At 37.2% G+C, this 15731-nt stretch overlaps 1 protein-coding gene across 1 annotated transcript in view; it reads left to right on the top strand.

Moving 5' to 3' along the window:
* The window catches only part of limch1b (LIM and calponin homology domains 1b), a 107436-nt gene that overhangs the window by 23069 nt on the left and 68636 nt on the right, over window positions 1–15731 (top strand). The window contains 2 exon segments of the mRNA XM_043257392.1: window positions 255–288; window positions 2613–2723. Coding sequence (XP_043113327.1) covers window positions 255–288; window positions 2613–2723 — 145 coding nt within the window.

Genomic DNA, 15731 nt, shown 5'->3' with positions numbered 1-15731 from the left:
ATTTACATTTTTACTACATTTTAAGCCAAAGCCATTTTAAAAATCTGCAGACTGAAAATCAAGTCACACCAGTCAAAACACTCAGGTTCCCCAACATTAGATGATTTAAAAGTTTTATGCTCACCTTTTTTTTCTCTCTTTTTTGAACTTTGTTTTAACTTACTCATCTGTTACCTCTCTTTCTTTTTTGTAAATTATTGAGTTACATAATATGTCCACTTATATATTTTTCTTATTCTTGGTCTTTCTCACAGAGATCCAGACAGCAACAAGAAATTAAAAAAAAATGTAAGTAAAATCTTATATCTTAAAATCTTAAATCTTATAAAATCTTATGTAAAAATCAAGACTGATATGTGTATATCAGTAAACTTTATACGTTGTAGCATTAATATATATTTTAAACTAATTACTATAAGTTGTGGGCATGAATCCAATTCATATTTTCTTTTTCAGTCAAAATCAACAGCTAGCTTTTGTAAAGTTGATTTTACATTGCATTTTCAACATTCTCAGATCTCATTATGTTGTCATCATCAAAGGTTTTAAATTTTGAACTTGCACAATTACATGTGTTCTGTACACTAGGACTAGGTAAATCAAAAGTGTGCATTATTTAAGATGAAACAGTAAACAGAATGATAAAATGTCTCCTTTGATATTTTGTAATAACAAGAAGATTATTCTTAACACACACAATTGTAGACCCCTGAATGATAATGCATATGACTGAAGAACACTGCTTTTTTCAGATGATTTGTGATCATGAAGTGGTCAAGGAGTATTATCATAAATACTATGCAATACTTTCAATGTAGAATTCAGATTGGCTCTTTATTTTAGTTTAACTACAGATGCTCTGCATGTGAAGGACTCAAAGTGCTGTAAAACCCCAAAAATACACCATATACTGTATAGTACACTGTCATTTAAAAATTTGGCATTGATTTGGGGTTTTTGGGGTTGATCAAAGAATATTTAATGCACTCTAAGGCAGCATTTAAAAAAATGCAATTAAAAATAACTGTTCCCTGTCTGTCCATCAAGAGTTATGTCTTGCTTGGAGCCCTGATTAGCTCCGATTAAGAGAAAACGACAATAAAATTTAGCAAGTGGTTAACTAATCCTGCACGGTTGTTTAGCATCTCAAGACGAGGGCTGGAGGTGTCCTGTTGGTTGCACCGTACTAGCCCACTTGGACCTGGTTTTCAGAACTCAACTTCCTCAGCCCTTCCCTGGTGCATTCCTCTGGGGAAGGACCTCCTTTCTCAGGGGCATGGCACCGTGTGTCACCCATGTCCAGATCTGTGGAACTTCCATGTGTGGCTCCTGGAAAGGACACAGAAGACTTGAGCCTTAACCACAGGCTGTGGGGAACACTATTACCCAGGCTAGAGCTCCCTCTACGAGGCAAGCCTATGCTTTAAAGTAGAGTCTGTTCTTCTTGCAGAAAAGACCCCTTCCAGGCTTTGCTAGAGCCAGTTTTCTCTTGGTAAACTCACGTCTTCCCTTGACAAAGTGTTCCGTCTGTCTCTGCTTCTATTTGTTCCTCTTCCTTCATTTTTTGGGATAGGACCCGCCACAGCGATATTGTGTATGCTTTACTGCCTCAACCTTAGGTCAGTACATACCAGCATTCCACATGTCACCTCCTCTTGGTCAGGATGTGGTCTCCGTAGCATCCTTCTTGAGAAGGCCCGCTTCCCGATTTTCTGCCATCTGTACAACAAATAGAAGAGGTTAGCACCCACTTGGAAGGTTGGAAGTCCTTCTGGTAGACATTTTTCTATTTTAGGAATAGCGGGTTGGCTTCTCAGGTAGTCATGTACTCACCTCTGGTCCCTGTGGGCACCAAGGTCAGTGAATTGCTCTGGGGCAATGGGAGGGTTATATTATTTGCATAACATTTGTCTGACATGCCAACAATTGCATAGCTATTAGGTGGTAACAGGTTCAGGTTGTGGCCTTTTCCATTGGACCCCAGTCTGTTGTCACAACATAATTTGTAGTGACTGACAGACAGTGAATGTCTTGGTTATGTATGTAACTCTCATTCCCTGATGAAGGGAGCGGAGAAGTCTGATGAGTGGTTACACCTGTCGCCTATTTATACCCATGTGATGGGAAGGGGCTCAGGATTAGTTAAACACTTGCCCAATTTCATTGGCACATTCTCTTAATCAGAGCTAATCGGGGCTCCAAGCAAGACCCCAGTCTGTTGTCACAACATAATGTCTCTGTTCCTCTGTCAGGGTATGAGGGTTACATGCGGTTAAGTTTTCTATTTAAATAATTTGAAAATATAATTTCTTCCTCTGATTATAAAGCAGAATGTTAGGCAGCCATTACTCTTTTCTTTACTTTTCAGTGTAAGTTTATATTATAATCTTGATCTTACAACTTACAATGTAATTTCATAAGAAGTTCAACTCAAAAATACTGATGCAAACTGTTGTGTTTATTGTTTTTAAAAGTGTATATCACAGTTTAGCACTTTAGTTTTTGTGTGTGTTTTCTACTTAAAAAGAAATAAATGCACTTAGTTAATGAATAAGTGAGCATATAGACAATAAGATACACTGTCTGAGGAATATTTTCACTGCGTTCTTTAGGTTTTAATCAACATCTATTGCTTGGGCCGAGCAGCCAAAAGCAGCACCACATACAACGGGCCCACCCTGGACCTGCACAAATTTGAGGGATTACTGTCACAGATGAGAAAGGTAAAAATAAATCCAAACCGCTTGCATTTTTATTGTCATTAACATTAAAAATGTGATTTTTATATAATTGGTGGCATGTACAGAACAGAACATCAGTCTGACAAATGTTAACTTGTTCTCCTTTTTTGAGAGTGAAATCTTTACTTTTTATTTCTTATTATAGTAGTATATAGTGTTGATTTTTGCAGCATTTTTGTGCTGTTTTGCAGTAGGAACCTACCAATAATGAGTAAAAAAAGGTTGTTTTTTAGGAACATAGGTGTGGTGTTCGATGGCAATCTTTCCTTTAAAAAAAAAATAATTTGATAGCATTCAAAACTATATGGCGGCAGGCCGCTGATGCACAATGCGGTCGTGATAATTTGTTTAATCCTGCTGTTTATATTGTCAAATAAAAAATTAGATTTTTTTGCTGCATGCTTGGGTGTTCCTCTGGCCTGGAACTAACATTAATTCAATATATAATCGGAAATTAAAGCTATTAGATTTACGAGAACCACGCCTGGATTGCAGCAATGAAGAATGGCAGAATAGCAACTAGCAAATCTTGGATCAGTGCAAATTTCGGGTAAGGAAATTTCATTTTAATAACTTTATTTATTTACGTTAGCGTGTTGATTGTTGTTTAGTGAAAATAGCAAGCTTTTATTACCATTTTATTGCCAAGTGTTGTGTGGGCTATAATTAAATATGAGTTCACATTAGTTGTCTAGCTAACTTTCAGCAGATAAATTCAGTGAGTAACCCATAATAGAAATGTATACTGTAAACTTGAATGCTGTATAGTGTAACAGTTAACTGCAGTAGTTCACAAAAGTTAATGATAAACATTTTTTTCATCACTTGTTAAGCTTGTCTAATGTTGTACTGATATATTAAACAATAATAGTGTTAATTTTAACTATTGTGCTTTAAGTTAAATAATTGCTTTCTCCTTTTGTCTTTAGGAAAGCCATCATCAGTAATGCAAGGCAAGACACATAAGCCAGTGCAGGAAGACAGAAAGTACAGCTGATCGTCCTGCCGAGCCAAACCACATGTGACCATATGAACACCCAGAAAGTTTGAGAACTTCAGGATGAAATACTTAAAGTTGCTTATGGCCAGGCCAGATACTGACTGCTGCTTTTGATATTGATCACATATTAAAAATTTGGTGGAAACTGTTGAAAGTGAGAGGATGTCTTTTTTATATGCAGTACTTGCCAAAAGTCACACGTTACATTACTATTACGTTACAGTACTATGAGTTATTACTATTAGACACATTACTATTTTAATGTTTTTGAAATATGTCTCTCATGTCTTGTATGTTTATTAAATATTCATTTACATTAAAAACAGTAACATTATGAAAAGTTTTTGTTTTAATATTCTTTATATTTATTCATGTGACAGGTTCCTTTGCTCCAGTCTTGAGGGTGTTTAACCCATGACTATTACGTCTCACGGTTACACACAACTGCCTTGGGTTCTAATGCCAGAATCAAACAATGTCATGTACATTGTTCGATTCTGGCATTAGAGCCCATGCAGCTGAATTAGTCTCGTCTAAAGCAGTATGTACAGCCCTCACACTCACACTGTCTTCAATTTAAATTTTTGATGCGTCTCTAATTCTAAAAACTTCTATGTTAGCCTTGCTATTTCCCTGCATTTATCACATGTGAATCCCTGGTTGCCAACAGAGATAACCGATACATGTGGCAAGAGATGCAGGTGACAATGCCAGGAGAAGTAATTTATTCACAGTGAGTGAAGGATGATTCACTTACCTCTGTTGTTTTTGACGAGCTTGTCTAAAATTGAGCAGAAAAAGAAAACAATAGGCGTGAAGTAGAAAAATGAGTGGAAATACAAGTGATAAGATGACTGGCTACAAATGCGAACGCATTACACATGTGTTGTTTTTAGATTAAAAGCAAAATAAGAAACAGTTGAATTAGTCAGATTAGTTTAATAGATAATATCAAAAATATTGAGGGAATTAAGTTATATTTGATCACTTTAAACAACAGAGAGTGATAAATAGAAAAGCGAAGCTACACAGAGCTACAAACGCAAAGTTTTCAGCAGATGGCAGCAACTGACTGAAAGGAGCCCTTTTCATAAATACAGTATCTTCATGGAACATATGTGTTTCTCAACTTACTGGGAACGCGATAAAAGTAAGTTGGCCAGACTCTCAAGTGTCAGGCCGCAAAAAAAAAAAAAAAAAAAAGATATGCCAGGAACACTGCCTCACATATACTCATTGATCCCACTCAAACAATACCACAGATGAATTACACAAACAGTGAACTTGTAACAATGACTTAAGAAGCTTTTGACCTAAGAATGATGAGCGAGGAGCTACCCAGGAGAGTTTTCTGGGACATGATTTATGTCTATTGGTTTTTACCAATCTGACAGCCCTCGTTCTTGCAGGGTGAACCATTTCAAAAAGGGGGTTGAACAGTCTCTTCAGGAGTACAGATGGTACTGATCCTGTCATGTCAGTTTCACTTTCCTCCACATCTATATCAGAAGTATATCAGAAACCAAACCATCATGAATATGCTCAAATCCTGCACTAGAACTCAGATTTTTGGTTCCCTTGTCCACTGATGAACTGGTTCATCAGTTTTATTACCAGCAGTTCAGAAGTTCCAAACAGTGATCCCTTTCTTCATTGGGTAAGAAGTTAGCTTGTAAAGGTAGGTTCCTGTGAACCACCTTCTCCTGATTAGTCCAAATGTTCCTGACATGGTAGGTATGACATCTTGTATCCACAGATACAAGGAAATGTATCTACCTTCCACTCCCATTTCCCCCTTTGTATGAGCTTTAAAAACAGCAGAAACTTGTTCTAATGGATGCCCAGCCAAAACGAATCCTGTACCATTTCTTCTTATATCAGTTCAGATTTTCCCAGTAGATGATCGTAAGGTTCAGCCACAAGTCTATGACTCACATGACTGGGGACAAACGGTTGGCAGCTCAGCACATCAGTAATCACGTTGTTAGTGCCGGGTATATACTGGATGTCAAATGTGTACCATGCCAACTTAGTCACCCACTTCTGTTCACATGCGTCTAGTTACAGCTTTGTTAAAATTCAGTGATGATGGTAATGATCAGCTGCAACATGGTCGACAAACCTGACACTTCCATTTCCATTTCACACCATTTCCAACTTTCTTCACCCTTTTCCTCATCAAGCCGATTGTCTCACTGCTCTAGTACGGAATATATTGTTCATCACAACATGCTTACTTTATAAAGGGGGAATTTAGCCAACAGTTATCAAAGCAGATTCTGAGACCTTCACTCCAGAGAGGAACGTTTGCTTCCTTGGAATTTTTTTTTCAGACTGATGGACTTATGGTCATATGGATTCAGCATTCTAACCTGCACCCACTTACCAGCAGTCATAGAAACCACCGCACGGCCTACTATGATACCCTTCTTATGTGTTGGTGACTTGATAAGCTCAATTAACACAGCACTGCCTTCAATAGTGCTGTAAGAGGCAGCAATGACTTGATCCACCGGAAATCATAAACATGAACATAAACTTAATGGCATAAATAAGGATATTGCATGTATTCTCTCATATGTTATTTGCTTATATTTTATAATACTTTATGATTATTTAATCAACATATCAAAATTCCACACACTGGGGAAAACTACAGTCCTAGCATCTTGTACAACAGGTAGTACATTCACCAAACATATCGCATTCCCTTTAAGGCACAGTCTAATACAGTTTATTTAGTCGACAAACAGGTAAAATGACAAATTTGACATAGAGGAGTAAGATTTTGGTTTAAATATACAAAGCAAACAAAGAAGATCTATATTGTAGCTAAAGGGACCATAGGGTTCACAATGTTTCATTTTGCCAAAGAAAGGCAAATGTTTCCTGTAAAAAGCACACTACAAATATAAGTCATTATGTACATTATTAATACTTTATTAATGATTTGGTACAAATATAATTTAGTTTAATGGAAAACTATATGAATAGAGTTTATTGGTGCAGCAATTTAAACACATACAGTTTTTTCTCGACAATCTTGTAAATTTAGATTATATTGTAAATATTATATTTATTTTATGTGCTTTGCTTTGACATAATCTATGTTTTTAAAAGCACTATATAAATCAAAGTGATTCATTTACAGTTAGGTCCATATATATTTGGACCCTGACACAATTTTCATAATTTTGGCTCTGTAATAGAATTAAAGTGAAACATTCAAGATTAATTTGAACTGCGGACTTTAAGCTTTCATTAAAGGCATTGCACAAAAATAAACAAAAGCTAATAATTTTTATACACAGTCCCCCCATTTTCAGGAGCTCAAACTTTAGTGGACAAATAAATACAGTCAAAAATAAAATGTAAATTTTTATATTTTGTTGAGAATTTGTACTTTTTCTTTGTGGGTCTTATTGCATTTAGTTATGCCTTCAGCAAGTGAAATACATGCCTAGTCGGGTTGAGATCAGAAGATTGACATGGCTATTTCAAAATAATTAACTTTTTTACCTTCAAAAATTAATGGGTTGCTTTTGCTGTATGCTTTGGGTCATTGTTAATTTGAAGCATTGTCCAGTCAACTTCAGTCCAATCAATCGCTTTTTATTTAGTGCTTTTAACAATACAGATTTTATCAAAGCACTGAACAGTATCAAATAGGAGAATAAAGTGGTAATGTATAATTAAACAAAATTAAACTTTTTTAAATAAATGCAGAGTCTCTGTAATCAAATTGACAATAATCGTGCAACAGTGGCAAGGAACCAAAACCCATCCAAAGAATGGAGAGAAAAACTTGGTAAAAAGCAGGCTTAGTTTGTGCCCGCTTCTTCGCTGGCCTTACACCCAGCACTTAATTTCCAGTTAAATTTTACAAACTGAGAAACAGAATGAGAAACAAAACAGATTACTTTTAGTGTACATTGTGTGTTACGGGAGTGTTCCTGGTTCAGGCTGATCTAATTAATGCAGCCTAACAGTCCTTTAATGAATTTAAATAATAGAAGAGTATTAGTGTGTTATGTGTAAGATAGGTTTTAGAGATAAATAGGAAATAGGAAAATAATCTGCCACTCACAGTGGATTTTCATATTCCAGGTATTATCAAACAGCCAGTTTTGAGAATGCAGCGGACGCTCAGGACTATAATGTGATAAGAGCTCGCTTATATTGAGGAACTAAACCGCTCAGGGCTATATAAGTAATTAATTCAATTCAATTCAATTCAAGTTTATTTGTATAGCGCTTTTTACAATGGCTATTGTTCCAAAGCAGCTTCACAAAAGCAAATCATTACACAACAGGATGAATTACAATACAAGAAACTTCAAGATAGAATTAATCCAGACGGAAGGTTAAGTTTTCCTCGATGTCATCGCAGGAAGGTCATCTCTCACGGGTCCACTGGAGGCTCGGTATTTAGATGCCTCGGGATGTGCATCCCAAGGTGGAGACAAAAGGATAATTAGCGTAGCGGCCATTCATACTATTGGGAATCACAATGTACTGTAGCATAGGTTTATGTGAATCTTTATGAGTATGCTTGGCTAAAAAGATATGTCTTTAGCCTAGACTTAAACTGAGAGAGTGTGTCTGATCCCCGAACATTAGCAGGAAGGTTATTCCAGAGTTTGGGTGCCAAATGTGAAAACGCTCGACCACCTTTAGTGGACTTTGCTATTCGAGGAACTACCAGGAGCCCTGAGTTTTGAAATCTTAAAGAGCGTGACGGGTTGTAGCGAGACAGAAGGCTGGTCAGATAAATGGGGGCTAAACCATTTAGAGCCTTGTAGGTCAGTAACAGTACTTTATAATCAATTCGGAAATTAACAGGCAGCCAGTGCAGGGAGGATAAAACTGGGGTTATATGATCATATTTTCTTGTCCTGGTAAGAACTCGAGCGGCTGCGTTCTGCACTAACTAAAGCTTGTTTATTGAAGATGCTGGACAACCAGCGAGCAGCGCATTACAGTAATCCAGTCTAGATGTCATGAACGCATGAACTAGCTTTTCTGCATCTGAGAGAGAGAGCATGTGTCTGAGTTTAGCAATATATTTCTAAGATGAAAGTAGGCAGATTTTGTAACATGAATGATATGGTGTTCGAAGGACAGGTTGCTGTCCAATATCACACCCAAGTCTTTAACTGTCGGAGTAACATTTATATCACATCCATCTAATTGTAGTTTGAGCTCAGAAATTTGCTGTAAACATGTTTTCGGGCCGATAAGAAGCACCTCTGAAAATTTCTAGTCATCCAGTCTTTTATGTCTTTAACACACTCTGTTAATTTAGACATTTTTGATAACTCATCAGGCTTAGATGAAATGTATAGCTGTGTGTCATCTGCATAACTGTGGAAATTAACCCCGTGCTTTCTAATAATGTTCCCCAGGGGAAGCATGTATATCGAGAACAGTAAGGGGCCTAAAACTGATCCTTGAGGCACACCACAATTTACAGGCATTATACTAGAGCGGTCTCCGTTTATATCTACAAATTGATAACGGTCTGATAGGTATGATTTAAACCACTTTAAAGCCTGTCCCTGTACACCAGCGGTGTTTAAACGCTCCAGGAGAATATTATGATCTATAGTGTCAAATGCAGCAGTGAGATCCAATAAAACTAGTAGCGAGACGCAGCCTCGGTCGGAGGCTAAGAGCAGGTCATTAGTGATTTTAACTAATGCGGTTTCTGTGCTATGGTGCGGTCTAAAACCTGACTGAAACTCCTCATAGACGTCATTCATCTTTAAGAAGGAGCATAACTGTGCTGACACAACTTTTTCTAATATTTTTGATATAAATGGGAGATTTGATATCGGTCTGTAGTTAGATAATTCATTAGGATCAAGTTGTGGTTTTTTGATCAGAGTCTTAATAATTGCTAATTTGAATGGATTAGGAATGTGACCTAATGATAGGGAGGAGTTAATAATATTTAGAAGAGGTTCACCAGCAGCTGGTAATATATCTTTCAGAAATTTAGTTGAATAGGATCTAATACACACGTGGCAGATTTAGACTTATTGATTAGTTTGTTTAACTCTTCCTGTCCTATGGTTGCAAAACACTGTAACTGAATTTGCTGGGTACTGAGTAAGGCTGGACTATAGGACAAAGTTAAGGGTTGATTTTCCGTTATTTTAAGTCTGATATTATCTATTTTATTAGTGAAGAATTGTATGAAGTCATTGCTACTTAACTGAGAGGGTGTGCAGCGTTCTATTGCTGACCGATCATTTGTTAATCTAGCCACTGTGCTAAATAAAAATCTAGGATTGTTTTGGTTGCTTTCAATGAGTTTACGGAGGTGCTCGGCTCTGGCTGCTTTTAGTGACTGTCTATAAATGCACATTATGTCCTTGTAGGCAATTCTAAAACCTCTAGTTTAGTCTTTCTCCACTTACGTTCTAGTGAACGAGTAGCTGTTTTTAGAGCGTGTGTATGACTGTTGTACCATTGTACACTTTTATTCTCTCTAACCTTTTTTAACTTGATGGGAGCGACAGTATCTAATGTGCGAGTGAAGATACTGCACATACTGCTGGTCATTTGCTCAAGATCATCTGCATTCTCAGGTTTGCGGAGCAGGTCAGAAAGGTCTGGTAGGTTATTTGTGAATTTATCTACAGTGGTTGGGATAATGGTTCTACCCAGTTGGTAACGAGGTGCGGCTCGGTTAATCTCACTTACAGAGAGTTTATAAGATATAAGGAAATGATCAGTGATATCATCACTTAGAGGTAAGATATCCAGGTCTAAAACATTGATGCCATGCGAAATAATTAAATCTAATGTATGCTTACAGCGAGTTGGGCCGATTACATTTTGCTTTAGCCCAAAAGATGATAATAAATTTATGAAAGTAGCTCCTACTGTATTATTTGGGTCGTCTACATGAATGTTGAAATCACAGATAATAAGTGCTCTATCTTTATTAATTATTAAGTCTGAAATAAAATCAGCAAATTCCTTAAGAAAATCTACATAAGGTCCTGGTGGTCTATAGACAGAGATAAGAGAAAGAGATAACAGAGATTTCTTTGTTGCATCCATAAGCGTAACATTAAGATAATTATTAACAACATTTTAAACAATTAAGATAAAGATTAACAAAATTTTAAAATCTCTCTGATGCTTGATAGGGAGCCAGTGCAGTGTTGACAGAACTGGACAATATGGTCATACTTAGTTTTAGTAAGGACTCTAGCTGCTGCGTTTTGGGCCAGCTGAAGTTTGTTTATCAAGCGTGTAGAAGAACCACCCAATAAAGCATTAAAATAGTCTAACCTCAAGGTCAGAAACGTATGAATTACATTTAATATTGACAGCATAGGTTGTAATATGGAATTTTTGAAAGATTGCTATCAAACAGCATACGTAGGTTCCTAACTGAGGAATAAAAAAATAACAGAGCGGCCATTCAGTGTTTGACAGTGCTCTAGGTTATTACATCCCAAATCAATCCTGCTGGATGATCTGTAGGCGAGTTAGTAGCTACTGCTCCATGGTATCTCTAGAATGCTGTGGTCACCAGATCCTCTGTTACACTCTCTCCCTGGCAACGCTCATCCAGATCAGGAGACCATGCTGTTAGATTTACTAAAACTGGAATGTGTATCCATTGGATGTTGTTCCACCCCTTGATAAGGTTTCGTCATAATTCCAGAAGGGGGTTTTCTTGCATTACTACTGTCATCGGCAGGACCACTGTCAGAATTAATTGCCAAATCTTTTATATTTCTTGGTTAGGGAAGAGTAGATGGCAAAAGCTATATGATATTGCCCATCTTGCCAGTATCTAGAACCATCAACATACACGTCCATAGCTCCTTCAATTTCTTTTACCTCAAAAACACTTTCAGGGGGACGGATCTGTTTTTCTTCACAAGTGTGTGGAGTACCTTCATACAGGAGTGTCCAGGGAAGCATTGAGTTGGGCTTGTATACAGTTTTCAAATTTTTAAACCCTAACTCTAATGTCCATCTGCCTAGCCTGGCATTGGATACTCCCTTCACTTTTTCATTTAAGAGAAGTTGTAGAGATGTGTGTGGACTATGCAATGTTACTATGCAATGTAAAAACATAAAATGTATTCAAAATTTGACATTGCCCAATGGACAGTAGGTGTCTTGTGTAGAGTCAAAAGCTTTTTCAACTGGAGAAAGTACCTGAGAAGCATAAGCAATGGGACGCAAACCTTCCTGTATATCTTGAAAGAGGACGACTGAAAGGGAATCCTCTGTTGCAGCTGCCTGCAAAATAAATGATTGTGTTCTGTCTGGGTTGCATAAGGCTGGAGCTTCACCAAAAGCTGTCTGATCATTCGCACTTTTAATCTAAAGAATAACTTTTCTTCTTTCTGAAAGAATACTGTTCAGAGGTTTTTCTATATCTGTGAAGCCTTCAATGAATTCCCACTATACCTAAAATGACCTCAAAGCTGTTACTGATACTGGGACTGGGAGTCTGAATAATTTCCACCTTTTGTTAATTAGGTTTACACCCCCCTTCACTTATCTTGATGCCTAGATAAGTGACTTCTGATTTCAGCTTGAGTGATCTTACAAATCCTTGCGGTAAAACTTGCCATGTGTGTTGAGTGTTTTTGAACTTAAAAGCTAATTTATACTGACATTCTGGATGCAATGGAATTGACCAGAAACCATTAGACACCTATAGGGCTGAGTAATACCTAGCTTCTGGTAAAAGAGATGCTAATACATTGGGAGTGGAAGTCACTACAGGTGCTCAAGTCTGTGTACATTTGTTAAGTTCCCTGTAGTCTATGCATAATCTCCAAGAACCATCTGGCTTGCAAACAGGACAAATTGGGGCTAATGATGGGGAAAAGCATTGCTTGATGACACCCTGCTCTAATAAATAATCCACAATACGTTGTATACATGGATTTGCTTCACCTGGGTTCATACTGTCTGAGGGTGGTTGGGTCACATCCCTGAATCTTCACTTCCATTAGACTAGTATCAACTCTGCCACAATCATGTTTAGATCTTGCAAAACCCTCTGTTTTTACTTAAAAGTTCTGATAGTTCTGAATCTTTCACTGCTGGCAAAGTATCTAAATCATAATCCTCTGACTTCTTTATTGCATGAACAGCATGTACATCAGAAATCTTCACAACTTTGTCTTCAATTGAGGATTACTCCAAATACAACGGTCATACAATTGTTGCTCTAGTCAATAACAAACCACTCTTGGTCATAATATCTGAACATAGGATACTGCGACCATCACCGATTCTGCTGAGCCAGGCTTTGTCTGTATCATCTTTGCCAATCTGAAATGACATGTTATCTGTTTGTGATACTGAAGAAATCGTGTCTCTAATGTTATTGTGTTTTTACTTTTGTGTGAGGGATTGTCTGAATGAAGAATTGTTAAGGAAGCACCAGAATCCACTAATCAATCATTGCATCAGCCTCCAACAGCAATATTTACGATTTGTCTATCATTATTGTCTCGTGACATTGGTGCTACATTAGTTAAGGAGGTCTTACATCCTTATGCTGAAAAAGACATTGTTTGAGAGCTCTGCTTCTCCATATGAGAGCGCCGTTCCTTGTTTTCTTTACTCAGCTTGTCAATTTTGACTTGTTTTCTTAAGGGAAATTTTACATCCCCTAGAAATATGTCCCTCTTTGCCACATGTGTAGCACACTGGAAGATTATAAGTTTTACAAGGAGGTGGTCTCTCCTGTGTGTCTCCACTTTCAAGATTTTCTCATTTCCGTGACCACTGCTCTGATATGGCTTCTTAGCACTTTTTACAGATACAGGATGTGTTTTCTTTGTGAAAAAGAAAAACAGTTGTAAAACTGTGTCATCTTAGCAATAATGTCACTATAATCATATTGAGGTGTCACAAGAATTGTCACAGCAGAGTGGGTGAGTGGGTCACATTTGCTAATCAAGGCAGACTTGAAACATACATCATTATGAGTAATATCAGGATTACCACTGAACGTTTTAAAAGTTTCTAGTAGTCGTTCTGAAAATTTAGCTGGATACTCCCCTTTCCTCATTTGGATTTTATGCATTTTATCCCAGTTAACTGACATAATCTCTAAGACTTCAAGCAATGCCCTGTAACGCCACACCAGCAGAGGGAGCCTTCCCCAGAGTACTGACTGTCAGCTCTTCCTCTGCTTTCTCCACGCCCACTTCCCTTTTGGCGGCCATTTTAACCAGGCCCAAACAACAGCCTGGTGCGGGCGTATTGCCAGCTCATCTCAGCATACCAAGTGTTTCTTTATCTGTCTGTTTCTATCGTGTTTTGACCTATTGCCTGTTTTTTCTTGACTATTGTTTTTTGGATTACCCCTTGCCTTGACGACTCGGATTGGACTGATTATTGTGTTTGAACCTTTGCCTGATTATTTGACGCTGAGTTTGGATTACGTTTGGATTTGTTTGCTGTCTCCATTAAAACTCCGCATATGGAATCATATGGATTCGTTACATGCCCCTTTTCCTTTGGTCTTATTTGCAGTTCTGTGTCAGGCAGACATATTCTTAACAGAACACATGCATCGCCATCTGTAAATCTGTAAACCTCAGCATATTCTTCCAATTTTTTTAGGAAATCTAATGGATCTCACTTGGCAGGATAAAATAATATTAATCACAGTTTCTAGTTCATTTGGATTAAAACCTCTGACCAAGGTAGAGGTCATAGGTTCTTCTCCAGCTTCACTAGCACGCATAGTCGTAGTACCTTGAACTGGTGCCATAGGGAACCTAGCTGTGCAATCAGAATATTGAAAGCTGCATGTCTAGCATTCAGAAATCTAGCATTTCTGAAATTGAATTACACACCATGACTCCTAATGGTGTCTTACTGATGTGTTTCTTAGTTGTGCAATTTTTCATCATTCAAATTTTGCTTCCTCCAAATCATTAGACAATGCTTCTACAGAGAATCTAAGCATATTACCCCGAAACGGAGTCATTCAATTTCAGCCTCTAGCTCATCTACTCTCCTACTAGTTACTTTGTAAGATGCAAGAACTGCTTGAAGTGCATTGGCAATTTTTCCTTTTTTGTTCCTAGGCATTTTTGGATGGTTTTCACATGTAGAGATGGCCCATTCATATGGTTTTTCAACAGTCACCACTATTCCATCAAACATTCCTGAGTGCCATGTTTAGCAATGTATTTAACGATAATTTCTTCCATGTTTAAAATTTTTATTGAACTACGTGACGGTAATTTAAAAAATTTATTATTAAACCGCAATTTAATAGGCTTTATCTTTACTAATTAAACATCTAATTACTTTAACTCTGTATAATTATTCACAGCTTCTGTGCTTTTATGAATGAATAACAGCCACACTATGTTGGCTTCTAAACCAAATTTTCATTTCTTATGACACGGCCACACTTCATCAGGCTTTACACTTCACCATATTAAACTGTTAAAATATATAAAAATGTCACAGTATGTTGACAAAACCACAGTACGTCGGGCCTTTTTGTGTTTTTCAAACAGCCTTTTTCTAGCTACAGTTCCTCGGGCTCAAACAAGTATTTATCAGAAAAACAGTGCCACAGTACATCGGGCAAAAACCACACTGCTTCGGGTTACTGCTTTAACTGAACAGAGTCGCAGCTTGTCAGACTCACTTTTAATGAAAATAATTCTGTGATCACACTACGTCAGATCAATTCAGTTACATTTAATCAGAATTATAACATCTTCACAGTCAGTTTCAATTATGATAGAACTGTATACACAACTGTATACACAAACGATCTAATACAACTCTGCCACCACACTGCGTCGTGTTGATTCAATTACTTTAGAATCAGAATTATAAAAGGCCAACAAAAGTTTGTTACTTTAGAAACTTTTAACTTAAGCACTGTGCTTCAACTGCTTTAAAACAATGATTCCACCATATTATCTGCCACCATATTATGTTTTAATGTGTTCAATTTTAAACAGAAT

Source organism: Puntigrus tetrazona, chromosome 14 (assembly GCF_018831695.1).
Source record: "Puntigrus tetrazona isolate hp1 chromosome 14, ASM1883169v1, whole genome shotgun sequence".
NCBI classification, from domain to species: Eukaryota; Metazoa; Chordata; class Actinopteri; order Cypriniformes; family Cyprinidae; genus Puntigrus; species Puntigrus tetrazona.
Note: the sequence above shows the minus strand (reverse complement) of the source record. Positions and strands in the feature narration are given on the sequence as shown.